Source organism: Lolium perenne, chromosome 2 (genome assembly GCF_019359855.2).
Source record: "Lolium perenne isolate Kyuss_39 chromosome 2, Kyuss_2.0, whole genome shotgun sequence".
In the NCBI taxonomy this organism is placed as follows: Eukaryota; Viridiplantae; Streptophyta; class Magnoliopsida; order Poales; family Poaceae; genus Lolium; species Lolium perenne.
Genome location: NC_067245.2, coordinates 66,179,468 through 66,191,769, shown reverse-complemented (window position 1 = coordinate 66,191,769; position 12,302 = coordinate 66,179,468). Strand labels below are relative to the sequence as shown.

The following is a 12,302-nucleotide window of genomic DNA, read 5'->3' as shown; positions in this document are numbered from 1 at the left end:
GCATAAGATTCTATGTTGAAAACACGTGTAGAGGGTCCGACTTAACCGAGAGCCGAAGCAAATTGCTACATTGTGGACCAAGGTACCGGAACATCGCTCGTCCCGTCCTGACGGAAATATCCAACCTTGCTATACAATGCCATTTTCCTAGTTATCCTCAAAATAAGCTACTACACACAATTTTATTTTCTAGTTATCTGCAAATTTATGCTACAAACCTTTTCTTGTAATACTGGTGTCCATTTGCTGATGACGTGAAAATGCACATGGAAAAAGCGTTCGCAAGAAAAGGTATACAGAAAGCAATGAATGTTCCTTAAGAAAATAAACGAGCAATTTATCCTAAAGAAGCCGTCTTATCTCTAAAACAAGCCTCTTTTTTTTTAGTTTGAGAAATACTAAAACAAAGCCTTGGATCAGTACTACTCCTCACTGCTGACGTCACACAAGCGAAAACGAGAGAAATGGAGAAGCGAAAACGAGGCCATGTGTCGTGCCCTAGCATCCAACGCGGATCCCAGCCGCGCCGCTTCCACCCCAAATCCCCCACCGCCGCTCGTTTATATTTCCCCGTTCCCCACCCCCGGCACCAAAGCCGCCCCTCTCCTCCCCGAGCCAAACTCCAAGACAGAATCGGAGACCACGGCCGGAGCCACCTCCCCCCTCCTCCCCGGTCTCGCGCCCTCGCTACATGGCAGCTACGCGTCTCCACGCCCAATCCGAATCCGACACCCTCAAGAACAACCCCTGCTTCTCCTTCTCCTCCTGCCCTTGTCCCCAACCGCAGCGCGCGCATCTCGATTTCCACGCCGTCCCCGCCGCCGGTTTTCGCTCCTCTCTCCGCGCCCTCTCCTGATTCGGGGTCCGCCCTCGTCTGACCATCGCCGCGCGGTTCTTGCGCGGTTGTGGGTTTCTTGTGATTCGTTCGTACCGACGGCCGATTCGTGATTCCGGTTCTTGCCACGCGGAGGGTCTCGCCATGGGGAAGAGTAAGTCCTTCATCCTTTATTTTCTTGGTTGCGGCGGTTCTTGGTTTTCCGGTGCCGATTCTGATCGATTTGGTCTTCTTCGTCAGGCAAGAAGAGCAAGGCCCGCGGCGGCGCCGCGGGGGACGACCTCCTGGACAGCAGCGACGCCGACAGCGTCGAGACCTCCTCCACCGCGCTCTCGGATCTCTCCATCTCCTACGCCACCGAGAACGTCAACTCGCACGAGTTCGTACTCGACAAGTACATCGACGCGCTCTACGAGAAGAGGTGCGACTTTCTCTGCTACCATTTCCTTATGTTTGCTATTATTATTATCAGCGCAGACTTCTCCAGCAGTGTAGTATGCCAACTGTTTTGTAGCGATTCCTTCGATTAGCATGTGCTTATGCAAGTAAATTTGTCGTTACGGGTGTAGCATAGTGGCATCACGAATGAGAAGGTGGTTTGGCATCTGGTCCTAGTTTCCTGACGAATGTTGGATGCAAGAACTTTGTACTTTGGCCTCTGCCTCCAGTGTTTGGTTTAGTCTCTACAAATTTGGATTGAATGCAGAAATGCCATGAGGATTCACAAACTGTATTGTCCTGTACCGCATGTTATTATTTGCTCAATCATCTAGTGGTGTAGTGTTGTGCCAATGCTAAGGAAATCGTTGACTGGTTAACTGCTAAGCTGCTCGGTCGGCTGGGGAGTAGAGGATTAATAGGTTGATCGGCCGATTAATCGGCTGCACGGTGACCCCTTGGAGCATGGATTAATCAGCCAGCTAGCTGATCAATTGCTGATTTCTTGAACAATGTCTGTCACATTATGAAGTTATGTCAACTTCTACTCGGCAAGCATGTCATAGAATCTTGTAATTGTACACTGAACTTCCTTCATGTTTCGATTAGTTACACATTCTACCATTCCGTCAGCAGCGCCATGTAAAATGTAGAAGTGATCATGCTATTTTATTTTAGTGTACTCGGCATAATATTTTGTTATTGGAACAGGGGGTCTACAAGAGAGGCAGCGCTGGCTTCATTGGTTGATGCTTTTGAAAGTTTTATGCTTGATGGCCTTGTTGAGAACAAGTAGGTTGCTGCATTCCTCCAATCAATCTTAATTGTTGCGTGTGAACATAATAGCTACTTGAAGTAGAAACTGTATACATACACCACCGTATTTGTTATTTCTTATGCTCAAAATACTCACATTTCAAGCTCAAAACTGTATCACTATCTCTTGTCTTAGTACATTCTGTGTTCATCATCTTAGCTCACTCTTAAATAGAGATGTAATTCTTTTGTCCGAGTCCACTGTTTAATTCAGTATAAATTTACTTCCCTCTTCTGAAGATATGCTACCCTGCTGAGTCTATTCAATACTTCAATAAAGAAGGGATCTACCAAGGAGGCTTGCCTGGCATCTCGTGCCATTGGTTTGTATCCTGTCCATAAATTTTCCTTTTCCCATTCATACCTCATTGTGTCTTTGCTAAAACAGTTTTTGGCTGTTGTGTTTTGGACATGCAGGGTTGCTGTCTATTACACTTGGTGCTGGGAGTACCTCACATGAAACAATGGTAGAATCACATCCACAACTTTCTAAGGTCCTTCAAACCTGGTCGGATGCTTCAAAGATGATCTCTGTAAGTGAAGCCTTATCTTTTCTTTTGAATTCCAGATTTTATTTGCATTTTCAGTGATGTGATGTGATGTACATGGACTTGTTGTAGGCCCTTGATTGCTTGGCTGTCGTCACATTTGTTGGTGCAACTGATCTCGCTGAAACAGAGTTATCTTTGAAAGCCATGTGGGATGTGATTCATCCGAAATCAGGTTCAAATGTATGTATGTGTGCTATTGATTTCTTATCAGGTTTTATGAATTGACGATTCTTCTAAGAACTGTATTTGAAGTTCTAGGATGACCAAATATGTTTTGTTATTCACGACTTATCTGCAGGTGGGTATTGTCCGGAAACCAAAGCCACCTGTGTTAGCAGCTGCTCTATCCGCATGGACATTTTTGCTAACAACTATTGGTTCATGGAGGATAAACACTGATAGCTGGAAGGAGTCAGTGATTCTCTCTCCCTTCCTGGCTTTATATTGCACCATGCATATTCATAATTGCTCATGTTATGTTTCTGCTATTTGCCAGGCCAATTGCATTTCTGTCTACTCTTCTAGGAGCAGAGGATCGCGCTGTTCGAATGGCTGCTGGTGAAGCATTAGCTTTGTGTTTTGAGTTAAAGCTACTTGATGTCTCCGCTTGTGAAGACGATGATGATGACACTGGAGTAGCTGGTACCTCCAAGAGTAAACTTTTCCTGGATATGCAAGCATTGAAAGCCAAAATAGCAGGTCTTGCCTCCAATCTCTCTGCGGAGGCAGGGGGCAAAGGTGCAGACAAGAAAAATCTTTCTGACCAAAGAGATCTGTTCCAACGGATTCTGGATTTTGTTAAGGTCTGGTTCATCTTCATTGTTGTTCAATCTTCAGTTTAGGATCTCTGTTGCGTATCATTGATGGCTATCTGTTTCCAGTATGGCGAGTGTCCTGAAGAATCACTGAAGATTGCTGGAAAACGTGATGTTTTAAGGGTTTCATCATGGTCCGAACTGATTCAGGTGCCTGCTTTTTCCTTCTTCTTTCGGTGGTCCTTGAAGGCTTGAATTATATATTCACATGTCTTTGCTAATTTTCTCTTGATCATCAGTTGAACTTCTTCAAGCATTTCCTTGGGAGAGGCTTCCTGAAGCATGTGCAGGTAACTATTTTGGAGTGATTCATTTCTCCACTGTGCTAGTTTACTTGTGCATGTGACAAATGATGGCTGTATTTTCTTTACAGGACAATGGACTTCTTCAAGATATCTTCAGTATCAGGACTGATAAGGCTGAATCCCTGTCATCTAGTGACAAGGTAAAACTAAGACACAGAAGGCCTTAATTTGCAATGATGATTACTGTTCTTTAATGAGAATTGTTTGGTCCATGGCATTATGTACAAAAAGTGAACAGTGTCGAATGAATTAAGCCTACCCCAAGTGGTCTTGGAATGCTGACATGTTGTGTGATTCATGAAGCTCTGACTGAAGTAGAAACATACCAACGGCAAGGACACACACAACTGGCTTAGCCAGGGATTAGGCTAGAGGAAATAACTATGAGATTGATGGTGGATGTGTCTTAGGGTATAGGCTTATGGATTCTATTTATTTTAGAATATTTGACGAAGGTACTATCTTCTTTGGTCAAACAAGTTAACAGCTGTTCATGGTTATCAGAACAACTGTGTCGTTAGCACATATACAGTGCAAGGTGCTTAGAAAAATAAACTGGTTTTTTGTTTAAGCACTGGTGCTTACTTATACAAGGAAAATGCTTAACTGGGCATCTCTCCTATAGAAATAAGCACTAGTTCTTAAGAAAACATTTGGTTTATTTTTGTAAGCACCCCACTAGGCACTTGTACTTGGAGCATCCACATTCCTGTGCTAACTGACTCTAAAAGTGGGAGAATTAGCTAGCACTGACGTCAAGAAATATTAACTTTGGTGCTAAGATCAAAAGGCTTAACACCAGTGCTAAGCTTCACACACAGTGCTAAGGTTTTCCTCTGATTTAGTATGTCATTTATTCAAATGTGAAGTGTACTATGTGACGTCTTAGCTTCTGTTGGTGGTGCTATGTGATGGTATAAAAATAGATAAAAGGTGAAATAGAGAAAATGATAATGTGTTCACCTAGCAAGTAATTCAGTTTTCTAGGGATGTGGGTTAATTATCTCTTGATCCCCAGTTTCTGGTACGAGTAAAAAGCCATTTTTATTTAACCTCCAAACTTAGGACTCCTTTTCACAACTTTCTAATGCTGTTTTCTTGGTTCTGAAGTGGAGTGTTTGTTTCTTGTTTTGTTTATGCATCTATCGTCATCAACTGATAGATTCCTGAACTACAAATTTATCAAAAAACACTTGCAGAAAATCTTTAGGTCTGGAGAAGAGAAAGGAAGAGCTCTGAAGCTGAACAAGGATCGTCGCCAAGCACAGGTGAACAACAATATCAATGATGCTTTTTTTAACGTGAATATCCTAAGGATGCTGATGCTAGGGCCACATAATTATCTCCAATTTTACTAGTGCGTCGACTAATCTTTGATATTTCTCCATGCATTTCAGGAGAGGAAGAACGCTGCTTTGTTCAACGAGTAATAATGATAAGGAAACGCAACCTCATCGGCCTGGCAGTTTACTCTTACAGCTAGAATTTATTTATCTGTGTAAACAACTACAGAGCCTATCTTATGATACATTGATGTGCTTGAAAAACACTTGGTCGAAATGATGATGATTATTGTTGCTCAGTCCCATATACGTCCACTTGCGAACTAATCTGTCCTTCAAGTTTAGCTGAACGAATGTTCATTGTGTAAGAGCTGCTCAAAGGCCTAGAGCGTGCTCCCTGTGTGCTCACCTGTGCTCCTGCCGGCCCGCTGTACGAGAGGGCGTCTGCAGGAAGTGGCCGTGATCCTGAAAGTGGTGGCAAGTCCTGGCAAACCAGGGAGGCGACGATGACGAGTCTTGCAACCACTAACAGTCCACCGTGGTGGCGTCTATTAGGGCATCTCCAACCGGGTGACGTGAGTGGACCGAAAATCTTCAACCGGACGACGTTGCGCGTCCGAGTGGACCGAAAATGCGCCTGCACCCTGCTCCAGCGGGGGGACACAAACGCGGTCCAAAAATGTGCTTGGCAATGACCTTGGCTCGAGCCGACGAGAAATAAACACAACAATTGCCTGCTGGGGAGGGTAACTGTCGAAATGGAGCATCGAACCACCGTGGATGAGCAACCGCAGCACTCTTCGTTATACGTGTCGCTATTAATCCCCGCTCAATAAGATCCCCGCGTCTGCGTTAATTCATCTCCAACCGGCGCTACGTCAAGCCATGGGCAACTTATCGTTGCCATCGAACACCGACAACGAGGGGAAGCCGCCGAGATGGCGGCATTGGTAGGATAGAGCTGCCATGCCGAGCAGCTCTAGCTCCCGGCCGACGGAGGGCGATGAGGAGGGGGAGGCCGTCGTCAAGGAAGGGGACGATGTTGGCCACGACGACCAGGACGAGGAGGAGGAGAAGGAAGATGCAAGGTGGGCACGGCTGGAGGCGGGAGCGGCGGCAAGGAAGGAGGCAAGGGTCCGAGCACAGGTGCAGGCTCATCATCCGTTCACGAACGACGAGAAAGACCCCAATGACCACTCGTCGGACGCGTCGACCGCCAATACATCTTCGCAGGAGGTGACGAGCAGGAAGCGCCTCCATGAGGATAACGAGGCGGGGCCTTCAAATAAGAAGTAGCTAGTTTAAAAATTTGTATGTTTCGCAGTTTATATGTTTAATTTGTTTGCACTAATTTCAAAATATCGATTCTGCTTAAAAATGTGAATATCTCAATAGTGTGTAGCATAGAAATCTATGATATGAAGCGGCATTCTAGAGGAATAGATATCTTTTCCTCTCGCATATTTTCAGTGGATATTGTTGCACGATCTCAAATATACTAGACGAGTGCGACGACAATTACCGGCCGGAACTCTCATGTAGAGGAATATAAATCTCTCACTCGTTGCCTCCTGAGGCAAAGGAACAATTTGCGTCTAGCAACCATTTTAGCGTCCGCGAACTGACGCAAACAAACGCACGCGGATAATTTAAACGTCTGAAATGCATCGTCCCCGTTGAAGATGCTCTTAGGCATTGACAGAAAGTCAGAAACATCTCCGGTGATTATACACAGACCTTAACGATAGTCACATGGCCAAACACAGCAGGGGGCGCCTTGCCCTCATGAGATGTCCGTTTAAATCATCTCACATGATGTCATACCGTTGCTCTCGCCCAAAAAGGAGGAACTGCATAATACTCCCTCCGTTCCTATATATAAGCCATATAGTTTTTTGACAAAAATTTCAGAATATAAGGTTTATTGCGTTGTTCTACTTGTATGGACAATATTTTGGGAGATTTGATTAGGTTTACTTATCTTATGCAAAGTCCTGTTAGCTCACGGCAATTACTTACGGTTAATCCTAGCCAAACATGGTGTAATTTTTCCTAAATATGCGTTTCTTAATTTCCGTGCCAGAAATTATATGGCTTATATTTAGGACCGGAGGGAGTAGGACGGAGGGAAGATTTGTATAGGATCAGCTTATTAGGTGAGATCATAGAATCAGTTCCTAAAAATCATATGCGAAAAAATAGGAAAAAAAGTTTACAACATACATATACTCTGTATTTACATATCCAAAAAAAGAATTATATCAAAACTCTATCTACATTTAGAGAAACAAAAAAGAAAAATTATGTTGTAAATAGTGTTATCCTTGGGTGAATAGTATTTCACACTATTCACTCTCAGACTTATCTTTTTTGGATCTTTAAATGTAGGTCGAATTTAAAGCAGCAAATTTCTGGTGTTGCATATATAATACAGATGTGTGTTGCCACTTTTTTTTAGAATATTTGAACATGTTTCTTGTATTAAAAAATCAATCTCATAGATCCTATCTAAAGTCAGATCCTACCCAAGTTGTCCCCAGGACGTATCCAAAAATAGAACATACACTGTAGAGTTCCAAGTTAACATCGAAAGAGAGCATCCGCAGTTCTGCACAGCTCCATCTTATGCGTGCTGCTAATCCATATAACTTGAAAAACTAGGGATGTAAGATGAGGCACTATATTATCCTCCAACTCGTTACTAATGCGAGTAGTTCCATGCTTCAGCTTAGTGAACTCTTCAACCTCATGCCAGCATTGTGAAATTGACTGGAAAGCTCATTCAGAAAGACAGTTCCTCAGGCACTTGCTGTTATCTCTTGGTTCATAATTTGAGCTCCTTATCCGATCCATTAGGCACTAAGCAGAGCACTCCACAGTCCACAGGATCTAAACTAGGCAGGACATTAAGATCTTAACCAAAGAGAAAGAATGCTGACCTGGGTTTCCATATTCATGGTGCCTAACAGGCTGATTCAAGTTAGCCAGGAGATAGAGATGTTGGATTGGCCCAAATTGGTTACTGGATACAACAGGAATCACATCGTGATGCTTACCGAAAAGGGCCGTGGATGATCCTCGACAGCACTGTGGCTACAATCTTCGTAGCAGAAATTAGCACCAATCTGTCAGTTATTTATGAGACACAGACTGACGGATCAGATCAACCACAGACTAGTTGACAGATCTAAATGAAAATCTATTTTTTTCTGCCATAAATTTGAATTGGTCCATGCCCCTGAATTCCTATTTGGTGTCACTTGTTTATTTACAGCCAAGATAGCTGATAAACTAAATCTAAAACATGGACCTGGAGACAGGGATACAGTATAGGAGGTCATAGGTGGGGTAGAATGGAAAACAAAGATACCAGTCTACCCAGAAACTCAAGGTGCAATTTTCAGATTGGAATTCATGGACTGTAATTCACTAACCGTTTGAGCTAACAGTAACTGACTGAATACGAAGCAAGTTGGGATGTGGCTTTAACAAAATGTCCATCGAGATTGTTTGTCAGATAACTGGTTATCATGAGTAACTGGTACCAGAAATGGTCCTATACCTTTTCGTAACTGGCTTTTGAATCCTTGACTGAAGGGCATATGTTGGAAGGTCAGCTGCCATGACAGTAAAAAGTATATTCACCAATAATTACCACACGAACATTCTCCATCCTTGAAATGATGAAACCGCCTAACATCCCTTACAACAATTTCCCGTCCGACTGCCAGTGACATGAACATCATTGCAGTATGACAATCACCACATATTTTCAAGTTTTTAAGAACTGTAACTGTGGCTCCAAGAGGCAATTTTAGAAGTCCAAAACTAACTGCCAGTTTCTCACTGTGTGCGGATAGTGCATATTCCTTCTGATTGGGTGCCATGTCTTGCAGCACAAACTTTGTATCAGGGACATATCCCAGCTTTCTCATCTTAGCACCAACCATTTCAAGGAACTTGTAGACTTCATGCGCTTCCGGATGTTTTGTATCACCGACAAGAAACACGTGGACTTTGTTTCCAACTTCTATCCAGCTGCACCCAGGCTCCTTCTTCACCCCACGATCACGCATTAGCTTCCTTACTCTCGCAGCATCAACCCAGCGTCCAGCAGCTGAATATGTGTTGGACAGTAGTATGTATGTGCCATCATGCTGTGGTATCATCTCATAGAGCTGATCTGCCGCATACGCACCAAGATCCATATCTCCACTAGTCCGACAGCCAGAGAGAATAGCCTCCCAAATGGCTGGGGTAGGCTCAAAAGGCATGGTCTTGATCAAATCCCTGGCTTCTCCAATTCTTCCAGCCCGGCCAAGCAAATCTATCAGCCTGGCATAGTGATCTTCTCCAGGGCAAATGCCAAAGTCTCTTTTCATGGACTCAAAATATTGAAAGCCTTCTTCTACTAAGCCAGCATGATTGCAGGCGGTCAAAATTGTGAGGAATGAAATCCAATCAGGATATATGCCTCTAGCAACCATCTTGTCAAATAGTTCAAGTGCCTCTGTACCGTATCCATGCTGCCCAAGGGCTGAGATCATGGCATTCCACGAGACAGAGTCAACATTGGGCATCACAAGGAACACAAGACGAGCATCTTTCACAGCACCGCATCTAGCATACATGGTCAGCAGTGCGTTTCCCGCAGAATTGCTTGCTTCGAAACCACACTGCACAATATGTGCGTGGAGCTGCTTTCCATGCTTCAGCGCCCCAAGTTCACCACATGCAGCTACTGCACCAGCGTAAGTGTAATCACATGGCTTGACATCCTCAGACCTCATCTGGTTAAACAGCTTCAGAGCATCTTCTGCAAGCCCTCCATGGAGATATCCTGACACCATCACCATCCACGACAACTCACTTTTATATGGCATCTCCTTAAATACCCTAGCTGCACTGTCCAAGCAACCACACTCAATATACCCTGACAAAATGGTGTTCCAAGAAACTACATCCTTGAAACTCATACAGTCAAATATCTTTGCAGCAACAGAAATCTTCCCGGACTTTGAGTATAAGGTGACCAAGGCATTGTTAACAGGCAACGCTGCCTCAGGAACAAAATCTGGCTGCAACCGAATGAACTGCCCATGGACAGACCTCCCGTGCCGAAAGAACCCGCCATTTGCACAGGCACTCAGGACACTGGTAAACGTGAATTCGTCGGGCGGTATCCTTTTCGACACCATCTTCCTGAAGAGCTCGAACGCGTCTGCATGCATTCCTGATTGGACATACCCTGAAATCATCGCATTCCACAAGACATCGAACTCTCCATCAACCTCTTCGAACGCTGATCTAGCAGCATGGACATCGCCTTTCCTGACATAGCCCACGAGTATAGTGGTCCACGTGAGCACGTCTTTGACCGGCATTTCGTCAAGCACCTTCCGTGCGTCCCCGGCCACCTCAGGCGCATCACATTTCATGTACAGAGCGATGAGCGCGTTGGACACGGATAGGACAGCCCCCGTGCCCACTCTGAGGACGGAGCCGTGCAGCTGCGTGCAGTGCGGTGCCGCGAGGTTGTGCATCTGGCCGGCGGCGCTGAGGAGCCCGGTGTAGGAGTAGTCGTCGGGACGGCGGGAGTCAGAGGCGAGCAGGGAGCGGAAGACGGAGAAGGCGGGCGCGGCGAGGGAGGCGCGGGCGAAGGCGGAGATCATGGCGTTGTGGAGCACGGTGTCTCGGCGGGCGAGCGGGACCGAGTCGAAGAAGGAGACGGCATCGGGGAGGCGGCCGGCGATGGCGTAGGCGGAGACGAGAGACGTCGCGGCGATGGGGCCCGGGTCGGAGCGGAAGAGGGTGGCGGGGGTGGCGAGGTCCGGGGAGATGGTGTAGAGGTGGAGGAGGCGGAGGGTGAGGTGGGGGTGGGACGGGTTGTGGAGGAGTGCGGCGGTGAGCAGGCGAGCGTGCAGGCAGCGGAGGGCGCGAAGGAAGGAGGAGGGGGCCGTCGGGACAGGGGAGTGGCGCGCGGCGAGGTTGCGGAGGAGGACGGAGCATTGGTAGGGGAGGGCGGCGACGGCCGGCGGCGGCGGCGGCCGAGGCGGCATCCCTCGTCGAGTCCTCGTTGTTTGGTGGTTTTGGGGCGCGCACGGCAGCCCAGTGTTCAAATGGCAATGTGCCACGGGGTTTTTGTGTAGGTTTATGCGTTCGCCTCGTTCTGAACTCTGAATAACAAATTTTTTTTTTGAAGTAAACTCTGATGAATATTGACTAGAGAGCTACCGATTTTTTGGGGCCTGCCAAAATTTGAACAGATAACTTAAGTGGTATCAAAGTGGCGTCGTCAGCTCCGGTTGTCAGCCATTTACTATTTGCCGATGATAGCATGTTGTTCTTCAGGACAAATAGGGAGAGTGCCGAGGAGATCAAGGATGTCTTGGACATGTATAGTCGGGCTTCAGGCCAGCAGGTAAATATGGATAAATCTTCTATACATTTTGCAAAAGGTTGTAGTCAGGTGATCAGAGGTGAGATTATGGACATTCTGGAGGTCCATAATGAAGCCCTGAGTGAAAAATATTTGGGCATGCCATCAGATATGGTCTGCTCAACCAATAGCGCCTTTAAATATTTAAAAGATAGAATTTGGAAAAGAGTCAAAGGCTGGATGGAGATGCTTCTTTCAGCAGGAGGAAAGGATGTCCTGATCAAGGCTGTGGCTCAGGCGATACCGACCTTTTCTATGTCTTGTTTTAAGCTTCCAAGAGGTCTGTGCGAGCATATAAATGGCTTGATGCGTAACTTCTGGTGGGGAAGAAAAGAAGGAAAAATGAAAACTTGCTGGGTTGCATGGGATGAGATGACTAAGCCCAAATATCTTGGAGGACTAGGCTTTCGAGATATTGAATTGTTCAATCTGGCTCTGCTTGCAAGACAAGCATGGCGCATGATCCAAGAACCAAATACGTTGAGTGCTCGTACATTGAAGGCTGTTTATTTACCATCGTGTGATTTCTTGGAGGCGACCCTGGGCTCTACGCCATCACGGGTCTGGAGAGCTATTATGGAGGGGAAGGATGTCCTTCGGCAAGGGCTAATTCGCCGTATAGGGACAGGTGAACAAACTGACATATGGAACATGAATTGGCTGTCGCGTGATGGCCTGCTCCGGCCTCTTAGGTGTGCACACGATGATCCACCACAGAAGGTGAGCGAGTTGATTGATTCACATACTCGTTCTTGGGACAGGACAAAGGTGGAGGTGATTATGGAACCGATGGATGCAGAGGTAATTCTGAATATTCCTC

General features: G+C 45.8%; 2 protein-coding genes across 2 annotated transcripts; one reads left to right on the top strand and one right to left on the bottom strand.

Moving 5' to 3' along the window:
• Positions 1-570: 570 nt before the first annotated feature.
• LOC127332833 (uncharacterized) lies at positions 571-5,346 on the top strand. The gene is made up of 13 exons (XM_051359174.2): positions 571-989; positions 1,076-1,256; positions 1,985-2,065; positions 2,330-2,412; positions 2,507-2,622; positions 2,710-2,820; positions 2,939-3,051; positions 3,137-3,443; positions 3,522-3,605; positions 3,695-3,745; positions 3,829-3,900; positions 4,960-5,028; positions 5,158-5,346. Exons 1-13 carry the CDS (start codon positions 980-982, stop codon positions 5,188-5,190), a joined length of 1,311 nt encoding a protein of 436 aa, XP_051215134.1. The 5' UTR covers positions 571-979; the 3' UTR covers positions 5,191-5,346.
• A 2,241-nt stretch (positions 5,347-7,587) lies between these two features.
• On the bottom strand, positions 7,588-11,104 carry LOC127332832 (pentatricopeptide repeat-containing protein At1g25360). The gene is made up of 2 exons (XM_051359173.1): positions 8,606-11,104; positions 7,588-8,168 (listed from the first exon to the last, which is right to left on the bottom strand). Exon 1 carries the CDS (start codon positions 11,100-11,102, stop codon positions 8,685-8,687), a length of 2,418 nt encoding a protein of 805 aa, XP_051215133.1. The 5' UTR covers positions 11,103-11,104; the 3' UTR covers positions 7,588-8,168; positions 8,606-8,684.
• Between the last annotated feature and the right edge of the window lie 1,198 nt (positions 11,105-12,302).